At 44.5% G+C, this 22,947-nt stretch overlaps 1 protein-coding gene across 1 annotated transcript in view; it reads right to left on the reverse strand.

Annotated features, from left to right (window-relative positions):
- LOC135397915 (uncharacterized) overlaps positions 1-22,947 on the reverse strand; it is a 420,422-nt gene that overhangs the window by 35,142 nt on the left and 362,333 nt on the right. The window contains exon 11 of the mRNA XM_064629413.1: positions 8,944-9,182. Within this exon, the coding sequence (XP_064485483.1) occupies positions 8,944-9,182 (239 nt within the window). The remainder of the gene's footprint in view (positions 1-8,943; positions 9,183-22,947) is intronic.

The following is a 22,947-nucleotide window of genomic DNA, read 5'->3' on the forward strand; positions in this document are numbered from 1 at the left end:
AATCACGTTATGTCGTAGCCCGTTGGAGCGGATAATTTCGAATGCCGCTTGAGAGACTGGAGTTGACAGACATGACGGCGTCTTCGACGTCGTGGTGTAATGCAGTAATTTTGAACCCGAACAGCAGCAGCACAGCTTGGAGTTTGTGAAGCTTTAAGTAAGATGCCTCGTAGGTAACGGATACACCTCAGGTGGTCACCGTCTATGACCGGGATACAGGTAAAGGCCGTGGCGCCTTTTTTATTAGATCGTTGGTTTCAGTGGCTATTGTTCTTCAAGTCATTTCAGCCCATTGAGTTAACAAAAGAAAAGGAATGCGGTCCTGGCTATGCTTGTAATATAGGTGGCGTGCACGTGACGTCACACCATAGCTTTACCCGTGCTTTTTTCCTCTTTCTGGTGAACCGGCGCACCCCGCCTATCCGCGTGCTTCTTTCCCCTCTTTCTGGAGAATCGCGCCCCCTATCGCACCACACCTATAGGCATATTAGCGTGTGTGTGCACCTTTTAATTTTTTGTGAACTCAGTGTGGTTTTCATCATATATGTTCTTTCAGGCCTAAATGGCTCTCCCTCTTAGCGTCTCTCGGAAAGTGCCGGATGTTTTCTCTTTGAGCAAGCTTCGAATTATTTGCCGTCTCATGCGTTACAGATAAGAATGCTAGGTAAATGGGAATTATTTTCAATCGCTGATATCCGTATTTGCCATAGACAGAGCTCGACGATGCCTGTATCATGTCTGTGTCGTTTTTCTCAGTGTGCCTCGGCGGCAGAACTTGGACTTGGCCGGTGAGTTCCAGAGACTGGAAAACACACGAAGAAACAATATAAAGAAATCGGTAGCGGTTCAAAAAGCGAGAAGGGACCTGAGTCTACAGCTCCGTCGATTTCATACAGGCCACTAACTAATGATACGGTGAGAAACATCGATGATCTTCTTCCTATTTATATAAGGTTGTGATCGCGGTCTGTACGAACGGACGCTGTACGGTTTGGAAATATAAATGGTCTACGACTCAATTTCCTTTCTGCCTCAGTATTCTGGTACGAAGAATAATGTGTGGGTCACACACCAAATTAAAGTGCCACAACCCATTTGACTAGTACAAAATAGTGTAAATAAGCTATCCAAGAGCAGTGCTGGGTGGGGACGCGCCCTATTCAGCGTCATTTCCAGTCAAGAGCACCGGAAACATGAACCGAACCGAACATGTTCCCTGTTCAGTAGAATTCCTTGAAAAGCTCTGAAGTATTTCCTTTTTATGCAGCCCTTTAAATTCATGGAAATCTGCATTTTTTTCTGGTATCTTTCATTGACAGTGTTGTACAATACGCGAAGCGCAAGACACATAGTGTTCCAAAATGCTACGGAGCTGAAGATTTGCTATCAAATGGCATAAAAACAGTTTTGGTGTTTTCGTTTGGCACAAGTTGGTAGCTAATATTTTTTAGTTTATTTGTTTCATGAAAAGTCTGGCAGCTTTATTGGACAACCTAATTTCTACATGTTTAGTTTAGTTACTGTACCTGCATATGCCTGTGTGCATCAATAATGTGGCTGTAACTTTTCTTGGAGGAAGACTCTGAGCAAGACAGCAGCGCCTGATGAGAGACGAATAAGACGCACACCTCGGAGCCAAGAAAGCAGGTGACCCTACACTCTTAAAAATAAACTTCACTGCATAGCACGCTTGTAGCCAACCATCATCTCGAATGGCGTCGTTATCGTTATTTGTTGAAAACGGGAGGCGTACGCCTTTTTTGTGACAATTATGAACAGCATAAGTGTCACAAAAAAGACGTACGCCTCCCATTCTAAACAAATCAGATGATTCATTCAAGATGATGGTTGGCTAGAAGCGTGCTATGCGGTGAAGTTCATTTTTAAGGGTGTACGCAAGGCATCTACAACCTGTGCTCCAGGTGTACATTTTTCCCAGCAGAACGTTTTAAGCTTAAAAGTTTTTAAGCTTACGTGACTTCATTAATGTTACCACATTTTGTGTTGCATACTGCATTTTCATATGGTTCTGACATTAAGCTTCAAAATGGTGAATGCCTACATTTGTGCTGTTCTATGACCTTTGCTAAGTCTAAGTCAAGTGCATCTTTCATGCTGCACAGTATGATATTCCTTAGCTTCACATATTTTCTAATCCTTAAACTGGACATGTGGCGAAGACAAACTTGTTTTCTGGTGCATTTTGCAAAGCTAAAACTTCTTGTTTTTATGCTTTATAATCGGATATTGAAGTTTTGCACAACTTTCAAGCTGTGTACGCTACCGCTATACTGTATAGTACTTTTACCTGGCAGAGGTTTTTAAACTCAGGAGTTTTGTGAGACGTGACTGCATACTGCACCTTCATGTGGTTCAGAGGTTATGCTTCAAAATGTTGAATTGCGGGATGCCCACCTTTGCTGTTCTGTGATATTTTACCTTCAACAAGTCAAGTGCCTCTTTCACGCTTAACAGTACAGTGTAACTTCAGATTCTGACAATTTTGGAAATTTCGCATATGAAAATAAAGTACATCACAGTGTACACACTGCTGTCTATGGATGAACTTATTTCTGGCAGGGCTCTATTGTGAGGCAGAGTTGTCTTGTCTTGTGCAGAGTTTCTGAGCTGGTATGCCTTTCCCTCTTGGAAGGCCGATCATCACCGAGGGTTGGTATGTTTGACCCAGCCTGATTTTTTTTTTGTTTTTTTTTTCGGATAAGAAGATCTTGTTTCTTCAATATCAATCAGCATACCAATGGGAGAAATTGTAATTTCTTAGAAAACAGAAATATACTTTAAAAAAGTGTAGCCAATACAGAGGAAGCGTATGTCCAGAACACGCGCATTATGCATCCCCAATCCGCTCTCGCGGGACGTCTGAATCGCGTATATTTCCCTTGATTCGTAGGGTTGTACGGACGTACCTCCGACGTGTTCCGGACATAGGTGGGCATTTTCCTGCGGCCTCACTCATCCCCACCTCACGAAGCACAGACTTCATTGGCCTCACTCACCCTCACCAAAGTTTCATCACTAGTAACTAAACCTCAGTCGCCCTCACCCTCACATTCCATTTTAAATTTTGCCCTCACAAACCTCACCTCAAGGCATCGGGATCCCGAGAGGCCTCACCATCCTCATCCTCACATGCCTTCACCTCATGAGGGTCCTCATCCTCACGTGTCCTCACCTCATGAGGGCCCTCATGTCCTCACGGCGCCTCACGTACTTTCGCCTAATGAGGACCCACATGGCCTCACGAGTCCTCATCCTCACATGCCCTCATGGCCTCACGTACCTTCTTCTCATGAGGACCCTCATGGCCTCACGACCCCTCATCCTCACGAGCCCTCGCCTCGTGAATACCCTCATGACCTAACGTGTCTCCAAGCCACTAGGAGGCACATGAGCCTCAAAAGAACTTTCCGTCATGTTCACATGACACGTCGGCGTTGAACTACTGTGTCAGTAGTTGGTACTAATGATACTGCGCGGCATTAAACTGTTTATAGGGTTTCGTGCTGTGCTTGGATAAATTTGGTAACAGTTGTTACTGTCACAGTGAGGTTTAACGTTAGTGTTTGGCATCAGCAAAGAGGAGACCGAACCCATCACCTCATCCGTGAGGCCCCTCACGAAACGCTTCATGGCCTCATCCGTGAGGTCCCTCACGAAAGGCCTCACGGCCTCATCCGTGAGGTTCCTCACAAAGGGCCTCACGGCCTCATCCGTGAGGCTCCTCACGGAATACGTTGTACCCTCACGTATTGATGGCCTCACGACGACTGGCCTTATGAGGGCCCTCACGGTGGGCCTCATGAGGGCAATGCCTCACGACTGTCCTCGTGAGGAACATTCAGCGTGGTCTGGCCTCACTCACCCTCACCTCATCGTCGTGAGGGGAGGCGTCTTCATGAGGGTCCTCATGAGTGAGGATGCCCAGCTATGGTTCCGGATAAAATGTGCACCGCCCAGGGCGGGTCGAGCATCCACAAGTGGGCATCCGCGGGACGTCGATGGACGGTTTCTGGTTGTGTGGGTTACGATGCAGAGTTGGTGGAGTGAAGGACTTGTCGCATTCGCGGGAGCAACTCAAGTTCAGAGTATCTGTAGACACTTCACAACCGATTATCAGTTTCTCTCAGGGATGGTACAGAGTGTAGACTGCTTTATGCCACTAGGTCTCAACGACGGAGCACCTATGACACGAAAGTAATCGCATCCACCGGGTTCCCTGCATTCCAGAATACCGTTCCCACAATGACACTAACGCTCACGAATTCCCCCCGTCCGATATCCACAACGCATGGGGGAGGAGTGTTGTAGCTGAGGACGATGCGTTCAGCACCTGCCTCCAACAGCACAGGTCTGGATCGAGTGGCAGGGGCGTAGGTATTCCCGCCAGCCTTTGTGTAGGTATAAGTGAATAACCGGCTGACATATATGACGGCTATTCAAAGCTGCCTCAGTCACCACCCAGTAAACCATATATATCCCAGGTACATCCTGGCGATATCGCAAATTGGATGTTAGGATATCCATGGGAGCTTCACAGAGAGCCCGTTTACGTAGAAAGTACATCCATGCGACTGCCAGATTCCTACTGTTTTCACATCCCAGAACTGTCGCATAGACATCTATTTTGGATATTTGGATGTTCCGGGGATATTTTAAAATTTATGCTATTTTAGCGTTGAATCAATTTGAAATCGATAGTATTGATTGCTGTAACAAATAAATGCTGCACACAGTAATTAAACAAAAAGGCATCTACTTCTGGCAGCACACCCCGCTTGTGGAGGGGTGCACAGCGACCTTTCGCCCCAAATCCAAGACCAATGCAGACCACAGGTTAATAAATGTGCTCCCACCTTTCACCATATCAGACGCAGGCTCCCTTTTTGGCCCGAGGAGGAGGAGGAGGAGTGTCGTTGGGAGGAACCCGAGAGGTCTGCCTGCCTGATTAGGCGGCATGTTTCTCGGGAAGGGAAAGGTGGTGGAGAGGAGGAGAGGAAAGGGTGAAGTGGAAGACCGAGCGGGATCCGCTCGGGGGGAGGATAGCTGCGTCCATGGGCCGACTTCAGGGGAACTGTGCCGGCATACGCCTATTACACATCTGAGGGAAACCCAGGAAAAACCCCAGACGGCACAGCCGGCCCGCGGATTCGAACCGCGGACCTCCCAGTCTCCAAGCGCACGCGTTACCGCTGCGCCACCGGAGCTGGTCCTTTTTGGCCCCTCCACCGCGTATGCGGATTTCAAGAGATACCAGAGCGAGCATATACTGAAATGCAAATTGTTGGAGTACGTTCGTCAAGTGTAGCGTGGCGTATCACATTTGCAATGGTGACAACGTCTTTACAGTTAATTTGTGAGTCTGCAAACCACGTCAGCTTATACCTGCGAGCGTTCCTGATACCCCATCCTAGCAGCTAACGTGTTTTTAACTCAAGCTACCGCCTATAGTGTGATTACTTGGTAAATAACGTAGTAAACCCCAAACTTTTCCACGTTTGCTTATGTCATGCCACTAACGGTCACGTGTCGTAGATGACTCCGAAAAATAACGCGCGATTGCTCCCTTCTTTTTACATCTACCAGATGTCCCAGGGATATACAAAGTAAGACACTTTTCGAAGTCACATTGTGGAAGTACAGGTAACGTCGCATAGACGTGGCAGATATGTGCAACGTGTGCGACATTTGTGGGACGTACCTAGGATATTTCTGGTTTACTGGGCACCAACCACGCGAAGTCGTTCTCCTGTATTTTCTTGCCGGTTTACTACAATTATCACGAAAGAACATAAAGGATGTACGCATATCGCTGCTTTTTCTGGCTTAGTACCTAATCAATTATTTTTAGCGCCATTTTGCTTCGTACTAAGCGTAAAGAAATGTCGCCACATGTAAAACAATAGAATACACTAAAAATGCGATGGCAGCTAAGTGGCGATGTGCTAATTGGCGATGGAGCACCGTAGTGACAAGGAAGCCCATGGACCTCGACTTTCGATGGACCTGACACCCTTTATTGTGGCGGCATCACACGCTGACATTATAGTAAGTCATGGCGAGGAGGGTCGTTGTGGGTAGGAGGGTAGACTCTCTTTGGCTTTCGCCCTTGTAGAATTTCTGATCACCCTGTATGCACACCAGGGTTGCGGAATGGGATCACCCATTCAATTCCAATTCCATTCCGAGGAATGGAGATTTGTGATAATTCCATTCCTTTCAGTTCCTCCGAATGAAAAGGTATGGTGAATTCCCACACCTGGAATGGCTTGGCAACCCCATTCTATTCCTTTAATTTCACCAATAAAAGAATTAGGACTGGTAACCGTACTAGCTAGCCCAGCAGTGCTATAGAGGAGATTGACATTACGCAGCATGGAAAAAGCGCCTCCTCCTCTTCCTCCTCCTCTTCATTGGCATCATCATTACAGGAGTTTTCCACTAAAGTAACTGGTGCAAGTGATGTGGGGTTGCGGGCCTCACGCTAGTAAAGTCAAAATCTCCATTTTATTTTTTCTTAAAACCAAACCAAACCATCGCCCTTGACCGCGTGGCACCCAGACCATTACATTCCAATTCCATTCCGCCTGCGAAAAAATGCCTAATTCCATCCCCATTCCATTCCCAGGACAGTTTCCGCCATTCCATTACAATTCCATTCCGGGCTCTCATAAATCTGGAATGATTCCGAAATCATGCCAACCCCGGAGTGGCAACTCCGCAACCCTGATGCAGACTGTCTGCTGCTACATTCAAGCCGCATGTTATCTAAGAGGCTTATATTAGCGTTTTGACTGAACCATTTACTGGTGAGCAAATTACTGTCATGAACTTTATAACGGGCATAATTATCATAAAGCCTTTAACATCTCCCTCAGTGTATTCACATCCCCACGAAAGTTCCCCACGAAATCAAGTTTCAAAGAGCCACATGTACACTACATGCACCCGCTCGCTCAAGACAAAGTGCTTGTGAAGGCTACAGCCTTCGCAAGCCAAGCGACGACTTACGAAATCGTGTGAAGCACAGAATCATGAAATCTGCAACAATCCCTGCCGAGTAGCTCGCGACATCCCGCGCCGCAATCTTTATTGGCCTTGACACAGCGAAGTGCTGCGCTTTACTGAGCAGGGCTAACGCGTAAATGGTAACCACAGCTTAGCCGACATCATCACCAACCGGCACTTAACGAAGCACTCGTACGAATATCACTTCATTGATCTGAAACCGAAACCGTGTTCGCTGAACCCCTCATACCATACCACCGCCCCATCGCTATCAGCATAACGGCGAATTTGAAATTAACCTTAACATGGTTGACATAGTGCTGAGAGAGCGTGGCATTGCCAGTGTCTGGAAAGACGAGTGTAGGAAGTGCCAGTAAACATTGTGCCTGCTTTCAGTCACTATGTGGTCTGTAGACTTTCTTCAGGAAAATTTGTTCCTTGCCCAAAGATGACATGGATGACAGAAAACCTGCAGAATATCTTCAGGCATTTTAACCACCTGGTGACTTAAGATCTGAAGGCTTTCTGCCAGACGGTAGCTACGCTAGCTTCCCAATTTTCGTAGGGGATACCTTGTAGCGATTCCGGTTTTCGGCATTTATTTTTACGGAGATCCCGAGGGCGTTTATCGGTATATATACTGCTTTGGAGAACCGAATTTTTCCAGCAGTAATATTTAGATTAAAAAACGAACTTTGGGTGCTTAGAACTATATTACTGCAATATGACATGACTTACTCTAGTACAGTCTTCATCGCCATTGCGTTTGCGACCGATCTTGAGAAGCAAATCGCTCGTCTTGTCACCTTTACCAAAAATTTTCAACAGGTTGCAAAATGGGTAACTGAGAGGCAGTTGACGCAGTGAAGGTCAGAGGAACATGGCACAGAATGGAAGGCAGAAGTGTCACTGACCGGCGCTCTGCAGCGAATCATTGCGAAGGGTGAACCGCCGAGATGTGTTATCAGTGCCTGGTCATCCCTTACCCCAAATGTAAACGATGAGACTAGCTCTCTCACCTCAGCCCTGCCTTTTCTCAACAGATAAGGACAGGAACCATGTTCTCGCAATTGGAAATCCAATTGAGATATCCGTTTTTCTGGCCTTTTAAACAAAGAAAGAAACATATCCCCGGCACTTCTTAGCGCTGCCTATTCCGGATACAGCTGACAGCTTAAGCACGTATACCCGTTTCTTTTTTTCTTTTTTTCGGTATATGTCAAATTTGCAAAAATAAATTCGTCGAGTGTCATTGTGGACGTGTTGTGGTTGCGTCTATTTTTCCGTGTCTCTCGGTTTTCTACCTCCCTAGTCATGCAACTGTTTGTCTGCGCTCTCTTCGTACTGTTGAGTGTATTGTGATATTTTCAGGAAAATAAAGGGATAAGCGAAAAAAAAAGGATAAGAATAAGTCACACATTTATAGGGTTGTTATAAACATGAGAGCTTCCTTTTGGTTTTATGCATATAGTAGTCGTGGTTCATGTTATTAACTTATGGTGACGTTGGGATCACTATGGTGAACCGCTCAAAACCCCACATCAGCAGTCACAATTACGCAGAAATAAGTTATTCCTTCCACAGTCTGGCGTTGGACGTCATTTATCTAGAGCTGCAGCCACACGATGGATTGTAGTTGCAGAAGCAACGACGGCGGTAGCCAATTTCTGATTGGTGCAACAGGAGCTCCTATGCTCGTGGACGTCACTTATTTCGGGGGATATGATCCAAGTTGCAGCACGCGATTTCTTTTTTGTTAGAGGAAACGAACTTCGCAAATGAATATGGTTTTCACTACCGACTACTGCCTGATTTAAAAGTGATTTTTGCAATACTTCGTTTGGACAACAATAGGCACGAATGCTTTTATGAAATATTAAAAGTCTGGTTTCCAGACCGATTGCAAAACTGTCTTACCTTCATGACGTTCCGATAATTCGGCGCATCCTTCAGAAACCTATTGGTGTCAACATCGACAGAAGCGAAGCCGTAGCCTCGGATATTCTTCATCAAATATTTCCCGAACAATTGAACGCACACCGCGTTCGTCCGTAAAAATGATGTCACTTCAGGGTGGATATTTGCCGGGAAGGAAAGCAGGTGGATGGTCTTGAGCGATCGCAATGATCGGTCCAGAAACGGATGCAGTTGAGCACCTGCGCGGATTTTTCAGATACGCATCTGTTACATCAGATCAGACCAGATCAGATACGCATCTGTACAGACTGTGAAAAAGCTTCTATGCTTCAGCAGAATAGTTGAAGCAGCCAAACGCAGGCGTCAGTGAGAGAAGACACACCACAACTTGCTACACTCACAACTGAAGGAGATTTATTCCACACACATACAACGACAACATACATACAACGAAAATTCACAGAGAAAAGGTCAAGGGCGAACACGAGCCAGGTAACTTATCTACATCAGTTCATAATCCAAGCGCTCAAACACACGTCATTTTAATCTGCGCAATCGCAAGTCCTTTGTGATAACCCCCCATAAACTCAACCTCATCACAGGACAATCTGATAGACGCCTGACTTAGGCAGGCATCACCTGCTTCTTGAATGAATAATGCCTCTGAAATTTCTCTGACATCCCGTGCTTTAAACGATGATTTTGCAATTGTTTTTCCGAAGGCTGGCTGGCAACCACAGGATAGACAGTGGATGTATGGTGGATGGCCAGGAAGCCCGAAGGCGTAGTGCCAGGGTCGTTCTATTCTCCAGTAGACGTACGTTCCAGCAACGCTGTTTACCCAATGTACTGCATTTTACAAGAGCGCTCTAAAAACCTTTCATTGTCTTCCATAGGCGTCTACTGGTGCACAAGCCCTGAAGCCTCACAGGGGCCGTGAGCATCACGGAACCGCGTGTGGACGCAATGTTCTTGAAATTATGGGACAGCTTGTGTATATCAGGCAGGATCACGGGTCTCCCTGTCGGTGCCTCTCGCTTTCCCAGCCCTTGGCCTTGCAAACTAGCCCATCGCCAACATACTAATAAGGGAAGTGGGTATCCTCCCTCCCTTAATCTGTCAGTTTGTGCAATGAAACAGCTCGCCATATGGTACTCACACGTCTTACTCAGAGCTGACCAACGCAGACATGTACCAACTACCCCGCCTTCAGACTTTTATCGACTTCTATGCTACGTCAACGGTTTCTAACACTGTTAACCTCAGCCATTTTTATTTAATATAATTGTTCCACTCAGATACTATATTTTCCCACAGAAAACTTCATAAGATTTCTTTGTTATTTATTTTTCGTCATTTATTGCTAATATGTTAAGGGCCCGCACGTAACCATGAGTAGTATGGGATCAGCTCAAGAAGCCGGCAAGTCACACAGTCATCTGGACGCCATTAATTAGCAATTAGAGCTAATTGGGACCCCCACAGTAATTAGGATCATTCAGGGAGTCATTACACTAATTGGGGAGCATCTAAGACGTGTCCAGACCACTGTGCGAGTTTCCGGCTACTTGAGCTGATAAAAAATAAAAAAAATAGGTAGAAAATAAAATAAAAAGATAGAGATAGGGTGGAGAGTTTAGTTGAGGAGTTTAGTTGAAGACAGATGACGCCATCTTGAAGAAAGCGGTCCGGAACGGCCGCTGACCGTCGCAGGGCGACGGAGCACAGAGGCAGGTTGCAAAGCATCGCAGCTATGACCACCAGTTCCGGACATCCTGTGACGTCAGCTGTGACGTCATCATGGCATGTCTGGGCAAGTTAGGACAGCTCTGGACATGCAAGGAGAAAAACACTCGTAATACAGAGGCTGGGAAAGCACAAGTACGCAAACCATCAATAGCTAACAAGAAAATAGAATTAGTTACACAACAAATGATCCCACCACAACAGGAGCGCAGAATGATGCGACTGCTCTATCCGACAGCCAGGCAGAGAACTGACTCGTAATGGTTTTTTTCTCCTGTATGAAGCCCCGCAGCTGCACCCCCTAGCGGTTACTTTCTCAACTAATCTCACAACAAAATTGTTAAGAATCACACCAGCGCTACTCCCATTCCCAAGGCAGAAGAAGATAGAAAATGGCGGGGATGCCCGGACAACAGCAACCAGCACCCGACGTGCACTGGTACGAAAATCGCAAACAAAGCGGGAAGAAAGTTGGCGAAAGCATTAGTTACACAACAAATCAGCTCACCACAGTAGGAGCGCAGACCGATGCCACTGCTCTCCGCGACAGCCAGCGAGAAACTGACTGGTCCCTCTCGCGGTTACTCTCTGAACTAAATGAATTGTAAAATTATTAAGAATAGCTCTACTTCCACTCAAGGCAGCACTATGGTCATCGTCAAGAATATTCCTTGTACAAAAAGAAAAAAACTACATGTAGAAGGAAAGCATGTCAGAACAGGCCCAGGCATGTCAGCGCATGTTTGTCAGACAACAAGGGGGAAAAAAGCGAAAAGAAACACAGAAGAAAACCAGTATCAAACTATTTCTAAGCACACACACTCCTCTTATTCAAATCAGTGCTCATCATAAATCCGTCCAGGGCAATACACACCATTTTTCTATTGCTACACTTTTTTCCAGTAACGGTCAATGCATTGCTACAGACTGCGTGACGTCATCACATCCTGTCTGAAGAAGAAGACAGCGGCAAAGACTCCTATTATTTATTGAATCGCAAGATTATTTCCTTTGTCCTACTCTTAATGACATTCATTCTCTCATTAAAATTCAACAAAAAAGCACCCCGCATATTAACGATTTTCACCCCAAAGGCTCATCATGGTCATTAGAATTACAGTAAACTACCACTGCTCTTTTAAAATAATAAGTGAAACCACTCAACATCACCTCCAGGCTTATGTAATACATGACCCTTTCTATGCTCACACATTCCTTGCCTGAGGCTACACCTGCGAGCAAAAAGGCGCGAAAGTCGGGTGGGCAAAGTTCCATTCGCGCATTGCGTGCAAAAAGGCGCGAAAGCCGGGAGCACAGTTCCAGTCGCGCACGCCAAAGCACAAGACACAGAACGCCTTTACGGGAACATGATGGCATTCCTACCATATTAATGATTTTCTACCTTGCATTGCAGTTTAGAAAAACTACTACAAAACTATAATTTTAGGAGCCCATTAAAATTCTACTTTCTATGGAATCTATAATTGCCCTATTACTTGGATCGCTATTAATGAAGCGCTCCAATTTTTTCTCTCTTCCCATTTCAGCCTTGTAATGCAGTGAAGCAGACTCACATCCAAAGTAATTATTTACACTGAGGGCGCCGTGCTTCAGGAATTCCTATCCTGCGCTCAGATGCAAGCATTTCTTCACGGATACCTTTAACAGCTGACTTCCTCAACATACCGAGCACCTAACAACATCTAACAAACAATCAGAGAAACCCTCTTCTCAGCTGTACCATGCGACTTTCTTCTGCGTAAAATCGGTGATTTGAGGAAGAGAGCAGCGAAAAATTGCGCGCACTTGTGCTTGACTCAAAAAACCTGAAGCATATGCTAATAAACTAAGAAAAAGACACTCATGTCTGGTATCTGATAGTGCCACATACACAGACGCATTGCCCTTGCATAAAGAAAGCACAGGATAGGGATACACAATTTTCCTTAGGTGAGCAGGGAAAAGGCTTAAAACCACACATCGCCACGCGGCTAGCACAACATGACACCAACGAGATACTAGCAGCGGGAAGAACTCCAACACTGCTAAACAAGTCCAGACATGCATTGATGACGTCACAAATCAGAAAAAAAGCACACGCATGCACGCACGCACAGAGGACAACGCATTAAACACACGGAGCGCTCAGGAATAATCGTAGCGTTACCGCACATCGCTACGAAGCTCAACGTCTAACACAAGACGACAGCAACAAGATATTAGCGAAGCGTAAAAATTGCAACACTATTGTCCAGACATGCGACATCGCATACAAAACACTGCTCATTGGGGAAAAGGCCTAAGCCTGCGGCGGATCATGATCATCATAGAGCATACACAACTTCATTTTTCTATTTCGTGTAAACTAAACGCGGTCTGCTTGGAAAACGACGTACAAATTTTCTTAGGGAGCAGAGAAATATAGAAATTTCTACTCCGTGCTCAGATACCAGCATTTCTGCTCAAAAACCTGCAAAATTAAGCACTGCTTACTTCGTCAAGATATCGAACACCCAAGAAATTCAAACAAACAACCCCACTTCCACTGATAGAACACTATTCAGCTTTTACGCAGGAGGCTTTCTTCTACATAAAAGTAGAGAAAATAAGAAAAGAGCAGCGAAACATTACACGTACTTTTGCTCGCATAGCTATAAGAGATAAAAAAAAATATAAAAAAAATATCGACGCACACGCTAATAAACTGTGACAAAGACACCCATTTCTGCTATCAGATAATTATTGCATAATGCTAAATACTCATTTGCATTGTCCCTGTGTGAAGAAAGCACAGGACAGGGGTACACAATTTATCTTAAGCGAGCAGGGAAAGTTACTTCTACTCGAACAGCTTAATACCATAAAGTCTGAATTTTTGCAAAGCAAATAAAGCTTGAACAGCGCTACGAACGTGACAGACACATACAAACAAACAAACAAACACTTCTATTCATTTCTGTTGATAAAGGCGTAAACCACACTACAAGAACAAAGCACTCTGCTTCAGGAAAGCGTATCAAATGCATCGCAACAGGACCGGCTCTCATAAAACAGCCTGCCCAAAACGAAGACTTCACCAGGTTCGCGAGGTAATTCCATTAAAAACGCTCTCGGTCTATCCTACAGATAGCAATGCAAGCGCTGCTACCCTTATTTTTTAAACCCTATTCCACGCAATAGTACATAAATGTATCACTCGTGTCACATGAAAAGGCACACACAAAGAACTTACTTGTCAAGTGGGGTCCCTTGTTCAGGAAAGCGCGCGCGCGCCCGCGCGCACACACAGACACACACTCACATTTTCACACTCACAAACACAGTTTATTCTCACAACCACGTAAATCCATATTATTCCTCAGGTCAATAATTATCCTACCATCGTCAAAAGATGGCTCACTCTTGTATGCGATCGCAAAGCGATAGGTCCTCGTTCCGGATGTAATAGGATATCGCCACTCGACCGACGCGAACCAAAAAAGAAAGAAAGGAATGCACGTTCGCTATACCTCCACAAAGAAAACGGTGCCGTGCTTCAACGCAGCGCTCATCATACAGGAGTGAATTGTCTTCTTCGTTTTCCTTTTATTTTCTTCCACCCATATATTTTGCAAGAATACTATAGAGACCCAACAGAGCAGTGCGCTCCCATCAACACACCTTGGGCTGACCTTACGCACCCGAAGCCTTTTCTGAATACATTCTGCTGGCGGTGGAATAAAAATAGTTATCGCCAGGGTACAACAACGTCAGCTCTGCTTCCGTTTAACTGATAAAACAGTGCGCCTGCTCGGGGAAACGGATCGCGCGCGTCCAAACCGCGGGGCCCGCGCTGCGCTCGCACGGGGAATCGCGCGCGTCGCGTCCCGAGAACGGGCCCGCGTGCGGCTCGCGTGGGGCGCAGTTCGGGCGCACTGTTTTATCACTTAAACGGAAGCAGAGCTGACGTTGTTGTACCCTGTCGATAAATCTTTTTTGTCGATAATCTTTAATGTGTGAGCATAGAAAGGGTCATGTATTACATAAGCCTGGAGGTGATGTTGAGTGGTTTCACTTATTATTTTAAAAGAGCAGTGGTAGTTAGTTTACTGTAATTCTAATGACCATGATGAGCCTTTGGGGTGAAAATCGTTAATACGCAGGGTGCTTTTTTGTTGAATTTTAATGAGAGAATGAATGTCATTAAGAGTAGGACAAAGGAAATAATATTGCGTGCGTGCATGCGTGTGCTTTTTTTCTGATTTGTGACGTCATCAATGCATGTCTGGACTTGTTTAGCAGTGTTGGAGTTCTTCCCGCTGCTAGTATCTCGTTGGTGTCATGTTGTGCTAGCCGCGTGGCGATGTGTGGTTTTAAGCCTTTTCCCTGCTCACCTAAGGAAAATTGTGTATCCCTATACTGTGCTTTCTTTATGCAAGGGCAATGCGTCTGTGTATGTGGCACTATCAGATACCAGACATGAGTGTCTTTTTCTTAGTTTATTAGCATATGCTTCAGGTTTTTTGAGTCAAGCACAAGTGCGCGCAATTTTTCGCTGCTCTCTTCCTCAAATCACCGATTTTACGCAGAAGAAAGTCGCATGGTACAGCTGAGAAGAGGGTTTCTCTGATTGTTTGTTAGATGTTGTTAGGTGCTCGGTATGTTGAGGAAGTCAGCTGTTAAAGGTATCCGTGAAGAAATGCTTGCATCTGAGCGCAGGATAGGAATTCCTGAAGCACGGCGCCCTCAGTGTAAATAATTACTTTGGATGTGAGTCTGCTTCACTGCATTACAAGGCTGAAATGGGAAGAGAGAAAAAATTGGAGCGCTTCATTAATAGCGATCCAAGTAATAGGGCAATTATAGATTCCATAGAAAGTAGAATTTTAATGGGCTCCTAAAATTATAGTTTTGTAGTAGTTTTTCTAAACTGCAATGCAAGGTAGAAAATCATTAATATGGTAGGAATGCCATCATGTTCCCGTAAAGGCGTTCTGTGTCTTGTGCTTTGGCGTGCGCGACTGGAACTGTGCTCCCGGCTTTCGCGCCTTTTTGCACGCAATGCGCGAATGGAACTTTGCCCACCCGACTTTCGCGCCTTTTTGCTCGCAGGTGTAGCCTCAGGCAAGGAATGTGTGAGCATAGAAAGGGTCATGTATTACATAAGCCTGGAGGTGATGTTGAGTGGTTTCACTTATTATTTTAAAAGAGCAGTGGTAGTTTACTGTAATTCTAATGACCATGATGAGCCTTTGGGGTGAAAATCGTTAATATGCGCGGTGCTTTTTTGTTGAATTTTAATGAGAGAATGAATGTCATTAAGAGTAGGACAAAGGAAATAATATTGCGATACAATAAATAATAGGAGCCTTTGCCGCTGTCTTCTTCTTCAGACAGGATGTGATGACGTCACGCAGTCTGTAGCAATGCATTGACCGTTACTGGAAAAAAGTGTAGCAATAGAAAAATGGTATGTATTGCCCTGGACGGATTTATGATGAGCACTGTTTTTGAATAAGAGGAGTGCGTGTGCTTAGAAATAGTTTGATACTGGTTTTTTTCTTTGTTTCTTTTCGCTTTTTCCCCCTTGTTGTCTGACAAACATGTGCTGACATGCCTGGGCCTGTTCTGACATGCTTTCCTTCTACATGTAGTTTTTTTCTTTTTGTACAAGGAATATTCTTGACGATGACGATAGTGCTGCCTTGAATGGAAGTACAGCTATTCTTAATAATGTTGCGATTCATTTAGTTCAGAGAGTAAGCGCCAGAGGTCAGGTGTGTGACTTTATTCAGGAGGAACAAAGCGTCATCAGCTCTCACCAACTCCCTCTAGAGCCCATAGTATAGCTAAATTCACACAACACTGGGCACACGACCAATGAGAGTGCAGCGATTGCTCCCTCAATCCTCCAATCAGAAGTCTTTCCGTCCGGCTCGCAGCCCGACCGGTTCTGGCTGTTGCTGACTTCTGCTTTTCATACTGGCCTGTACCGGCTACCCCTCACCTTTAAGTCTACTAGCTTTCATGCACGTCATAAAGTTATTCCGTGATTCCCAAACAACTGTGAAAAGTGTCGTAATGAACAGAAATTTATTTGAGTCATTATACTGACACAATCGGCACTGAGGGTGCTGAGTCTATTGCGTAGCGCTTCCTAGCACACTTGAACAAAGCTCAAACATATCGACACAGCTTATTCCCAACAACGAACAACTGTCACATACTTGCGCACAATCGCTTGATCATCATGTCCTTGCCTGCTACACGTCAAACATGAAATGCTGCTGCTTCATGAATCCTACTTTCTTGTCACCGCTATCCAGATCTGACGGCGCTCGGACATGTTCATCGAGCCAGAATTGACGACAACACTTCAGTTTGAAATCCGATTGCTGTTCGTAGACCGATGCTTGTCACACGTAGACACGCTTGTGGCGTACGACCAATAGAAAGGCACGGATTGCTCCATGCGCAGTAACACGCATTTTGATACAGATTTTGCGAAAGCTGTGGGGGTCTGGCGTCATTATTCAGTTAGGTGCATGGCTCTTGGCTGGGATAGACAAGTCTTGCTGAACCATTTTTTTTCCTGTAGAGTAAGACTTTGGGAATTAAATGCTACAATCTCCTCTTGTCTATGGTGTTTTTCTGCAATAGTTCCCTATGCAATCATTATAGTAGAATAAAGGAAATAATCTAGGGATAGTGATTCAATAAATAACAGGTCCCCTGTCTACAGCATAAGCGTCCTTGAGCCACGCACCTGCATGATGACGTCATACCGCAACACTATTGTTTCAGGTTGACCTTGTCTAGAGGAGCATTAGTGGAAAAAAACAGTGTAGCCGTGAGATAATAGGGTGACGTCGCGACCAATGAGAACGGCCTGCAGGGGGCGCAAGGATTCACTTCTCTCTTGGACACTGGCGGGTCTGGACACGTCAATTCTGCTCCTCGCAATTGCGTTGGCCATGAGTGGAAGAGCTTAGTTTCGCTGGGGTTCTGTCTGCCTCTGATGGGGTGCGGATGTGTGGTTCGTCACTGGTGAATGGTGTTCGACGATGCAGGTGGATTTTGTGACAAGCGGATTTCCAATGGGGGAATGTAGTGTACGTGTCCGATGATAGTGAGTGTCTTTTCACTCTGTTCAAGTGTTTGTTTTCCTCTATTGCCCAGCAGTCGTACAATTTGTCCTGACGTGTTCTGACATGCGCCGATATGCATGCTTTCCTTTGTATTTTTTCTTTTTTGACAAGGAACATTGTTGTCTTGACGATAGTGCTGCCCTGAGTTCTGCGTTCCTTGTTACCCATACTCTGTGTTGATTTGTTGAGTGCCTAGTCCTCTTATTAGCCGCCGATGGAGTTACGTGTTAGGATATTTTGTTCTTTTGCAAGTCTCATTTAGTGAGACTTTGGAATTGCTACGATCAGCTTTCATGCATGGTGCTCTTCTGCAATAGTTTCCTATTCAATCGTTATAGAAGTATAAAGGAAATAATCTTGGGATAGTGATTCAATAAATAATAGGTCTCCTGTCTAGAGCGCACGCGTCCTTGAGCCACACAGGTGCATGATGACATCATTGTAGATTGACCTTGTCCAGTTGTGTCGACTGTGTGAAAAAAAAAAACAGTGTAGCCCTGAGACAATAGGATGACGTTACGACCAATGAGAACGGCCAGCAGGGGGCGCAGGAATGCTCTTCTCTCTTAGCCTCTCGGAGGTCGTCGCCCCAGAGGGCGCTAGGAGCGCGCATGCGTAGCGGCCGTGGAGCGGCATCCCAGTCTGTTTCTCGCTGGTTGTCGCGGAGAACAGTCGCATCGGTCTGCGCTCCTGCTGTGGTGAGCTGATTTGTTGTGTAACTAATGCTTTCGCCAACGTTCTTCCCGCTTTGTTTGCGATTTTCATGCCAGTGCACGTCGGGTGCTGGTTGCTGTTGTCCGGGCATCCCCGCCATTTTCTATCTTCTTCTGCCTTGGGAATGGGAGTGGCGCTGGTGTGATTCTTAATAATTTTGTTGTGAGATTAGTTGAGAAAGTAACCGCTAGGGGGTGCAGCTACAGGGCTTTATACAGGAGAAAAAAACCATTACGAGTCAGTTCTCTGCCTGGCTGTCGGATAGAGCAGTCACATCGTTCTGCGCTCCTTTTGTGGTGGGATCATTTGTTGTTTAACTAATTCTATTTTCTTGTTAGCTATTGATGGTTTGCATACTCTTGCTTTCCCAGCCTCTGTATTACGAGTGTTTTTCTCCTTGCATGTCCAGAGCTGTTCTAACTTGCCCAGAGATGCCATGATGACGTCACAGCTGACGTCACAGGATGTCCGGAACTGGTGGTCATAGCTGCGATGCTTTGCAACCTGCCTCTGTGCTCCGTCGCCCAGCGACGGTCAGCGGCCGTTCCGGACCGCTTTCTTCAAGATGGCGTCATCTGTCTTCAACTAAACTCCTTCTCTCCACTCTATCTCTATCTTTTTATTTTATTTTCTACCTATTTTTTATTTTTTATCAGCTCAAGTAGCCGGCAACTCACACAGTGGTCTGGACACGTCTTAGATGCTCCCCAATTAGTGTAATGACTCCCTGAATGATCCTAATTACTGTGGAGGGTCCCAATTAGCTCTAATTGCTAATTAATGGCGTCCAGATGACTGTGTGACTTGCCGGCTTCTTGAGCTGATCCCATACTACTACCATGGGAAATCATGATCCCCATGGATCACCCATAGTATTTTGAAGTGCTTGAAAAAGAAACACAATCTTGGAAAAATTTTAAAAGAAACAGCCTTTCAATATCATGCTTAGAAATAGGTATGTGCTTTACTCACGAGTGGTTAATCATGCTAAGAGGCGTTATTACTGCTCGCAAACATGTCCTGCTTAATCACCAAATATAAATGGAAGGTAGTCAATAAATTTCTTAATAGGGATGCCACCAGGACCCGAATAGATAACATCATACATAACGATACTATTCTACAAAAACCATCGGAAATTGCTGCCGCTTTCAACGCCTTTTTTTCTAGTACCTTTGTTGATAGTGATAAGGGCAACGTACCACCTGTTCCTATGCCATGTCGTCTTCTGCAATATTTTTTGCTTCAACCTACATCATCTACGGTAGTTGCCGAAGTTATTTCATCTTTACGTAATACATCACCCGGGTATGACAACATATCTGCATCTAAATTGAAACTGGTTAAGGACATTCCCTGTGCTATCCATTCAATATTCCATTCAATAAATATATATCCCCCCCTGTGCTATCTCACATTGTGAATCTCTTTTAGGCAAGGCGTATTTCCTGATTCACTTAAACGTGCGATCATTGTGCCTGTACTTAAGAAGGATGATCCTTCTGACATCAGTAACTACAGACCGATTTCGATTCTTCCTGTTGTAAGAAAAATCATTGAAAGACTCTTATAAAAGCGCCTAACGACCTATCTTAACAAATTTCATGTGTTATGTGCAAACGAGTTTGGTTTCCGGAGGGGTTATTCTACAGAGACAGCTCTTTTAACTTTTACGGAATGCATAAAACAATCTATTGACCAGGGCGGCTTAGCCATTTCTCTCTTCGTTGATTTCTCTAGAGCTTTTGACTGTGTCAACTACAAAATTCTTCTCTCTAAAATAGTCAGGTATGGGATCACAGGACCTGCGTCTGGTCTAATTACTATAGTTACCTTGAAAACTGGTTGTTAGGTGTCAGGAGGCTTTCTCTCAACCTCGAGTTTCTAACATTGGCGTGCCGCGGAGATCTATACTAGGTCCGCTAAGAGATTTTTACTGTATATTAACGACCTCCCTGAACACATTGAATTTTCTGAAGCATTTTTGTATGCAGATGACACTACTTTACTATTAACTGATAAGGATATCGATGAGCTATCGTTAAAATTAAATAAACACATTGGTAATCTCGTTCACTGGTGTCATACTAATAAATTACAGTTAAACGCAAACAAAAACAGTGATTTTTTATTCTCATAAGCATAATGTTGTCACGCCCACTTCAGTATCCCTTCTGGGAAGTTCATTACAATTTCGTCATGAAACCAAATTTTTAGGAGTCATGTTTGACAGACACTTCGTTTTACATTGCACATAATCATATTATCCATAGGATTTCATATGGTATAAGTGTTCTTGTGAGAACCCGAAAGTTTTTTTTCCATCGTCGATCTTACTCAACTTATATTATGCCCGTATACATTCCCACTTATTTTACTGTGCTCCTGTTCCGGGCTTAACTTTCAAAACGCATCTTCGTGCTCTTCAGGTAATACAAAACCGTGCTGTTAGGATCACGTTTGGTTTGCAGTTTTCCCCTCATGTCCCATATCATGACATTCATGATATAATTTCTTACAGCGTATACTCACCCTAACTCAGCGCATCTTAAACCTTAATCTCATCTTGACAAAAATTAAGTTTAGTCACCTCAGTTCGAACCAACGCACGAGGGCTGGTGCAGGTGGCACACAGTAAATGATTTTACACCTTTATTTGCTCAAAAAAGGTGTAGTCTTATAAAAACGCCATTTTCTATTCCGCAAAGGGTGCAAGAAGAGCATTACTAAAGGTGTAATATCGACATACACCGCGTTTTATCCAATATCGATCACTAAGGGTGTAAAGTGGAGTGTTGAAACAGGTGTTTACCGTCTAATACACCTTTTTTACACCCCAATTGAATTGGAAATATGGTGCTAAAAATGGTGTTTTATTTCGTGAGAGAAAATTTATGCTGGTTTCACAGCTGCGCTCAGCAAGTAATCACATTATAGACGATATCCTGTGTTAAAAACACAGTATTTGCACCGGGAAGGATGCTAGGTATTTAGCTGATATTTTTGACGCGTTGCAAGCGTGGATGTTAATTGCAAAAACGCATTCCCGTCACCGTTACATCACGGTACCATTATTATTTTATTTATTTATGTATTTCAGTATATGATCCATCCGACACGTCAATATAGGCTACTGAGGGTGCCCGAAGTCTCTTCAAGCCTCGGCACTCACGCTGGTCCCACAGTGTTACCAAGGTAACGACGCGTGCCAGCGACGCGCTGCGCTCCGGTTTAGGTTCTACGATGGAACCACGGCTGGAAGTCTGCCGTGTTCAGGGTGGTGCTTGCCATAGAAGCAAGAACGTCGAACTGTATGTCTCGGCCACTGATCTCGGCATGCTGCCGCAGAAGCTTCTAGCTATTTGCGACGGAATACGTGCCAGCAAACAATTCCATCATAAAAGGTGTTTTCAACAGAATAGTCCCCTTTTAAGGGTGTTTTTGTTTTTAAACGCCCATTATAACAGTGTTTTATTAGGAATACACTTAAGTAAAGGGTGTATTAGAAAACACCCATCATTTGAGTGTAACACCAAAAAGGCGTGCGCCATGGGACAAGCCATTTGCACCAGAAAAGTTTACTGTGTAGGTTGGACTTACCTTTGGTGCAAACAAACTATGGGAGGCTGTCATTTTTGTTTCGAGGAGTCTGTGAGTGGAACCAACCCTTACGAAGAAATCTATGGACGTGCTGTTGAATTTATATAGCAAAAAGTCCAAACAGACAATAGACTTTATTTGGATAGAGGTGTTTCTTTTTTTTCCCTCACTTTAGCTATTTGGTGCAGACAGTCTATAGACTTTTTTTCTGTTGACCGGCTATAGACACGTTGTCTTTGGAAATGCTATAGACTATTATCATTTGAACCTATGCCATTAATTTTCTCTTTCAAGTCATCTGTCATTTATAGTTTGGCTACTATTCTATATCACATACTTGTTATGGTGGGCTATCGGGAAGCGTTGTTTCACACAGACACACATTTGTAGTGCCTTGTGAACATCTATTGACAGTCATTGGGTTTTCTTTTGATTACTCCCGCTGTACCGACTTTCTGTAGACATCTGTTCAAAAGAAAATCTATCAAATATCTGCCTTTTCTCTCCTCATAGGAAAGTCTTAATATAGGGTACACATTTTCTATTGCCGGAGCTTTGGCAAATTATTGACAGATGTGAAAAAGCGGCAACCGCGTACCTCTTCGAATTCTGTTAAGTTAGTGTTGTGTGAAAGTGTATTGGTGTCTTTTTTTTAACCCGGGTTGAGAAACAATACATAGCCGTCATTGGCGCACGTACCACAAGAAAACAGATACGATATATTACTTCTCTTGCGAGCTTCCGCAAACTTGAGTGTCCTGCTTGCCTCTGAGTCAGAATGAAGGGTGAGGAGCGTCAGCATAATTCGATTACACAC

This window comes from Ornithodoros turicata, chromosome 6, assembly GCF_037126465.1.
Source record: "Ornithodoros turicata isolate Travis chromosome 6, ASM3712646v1, whole genome shotgun sequence".
NCBI classification, from domain to species: domain Eukaryota; kingdom Metazoa; phylum Arthropoda; class Arachnida; order Ixodida; family Argasidae; genus Ornithodoros; species Ornithodoros turicata.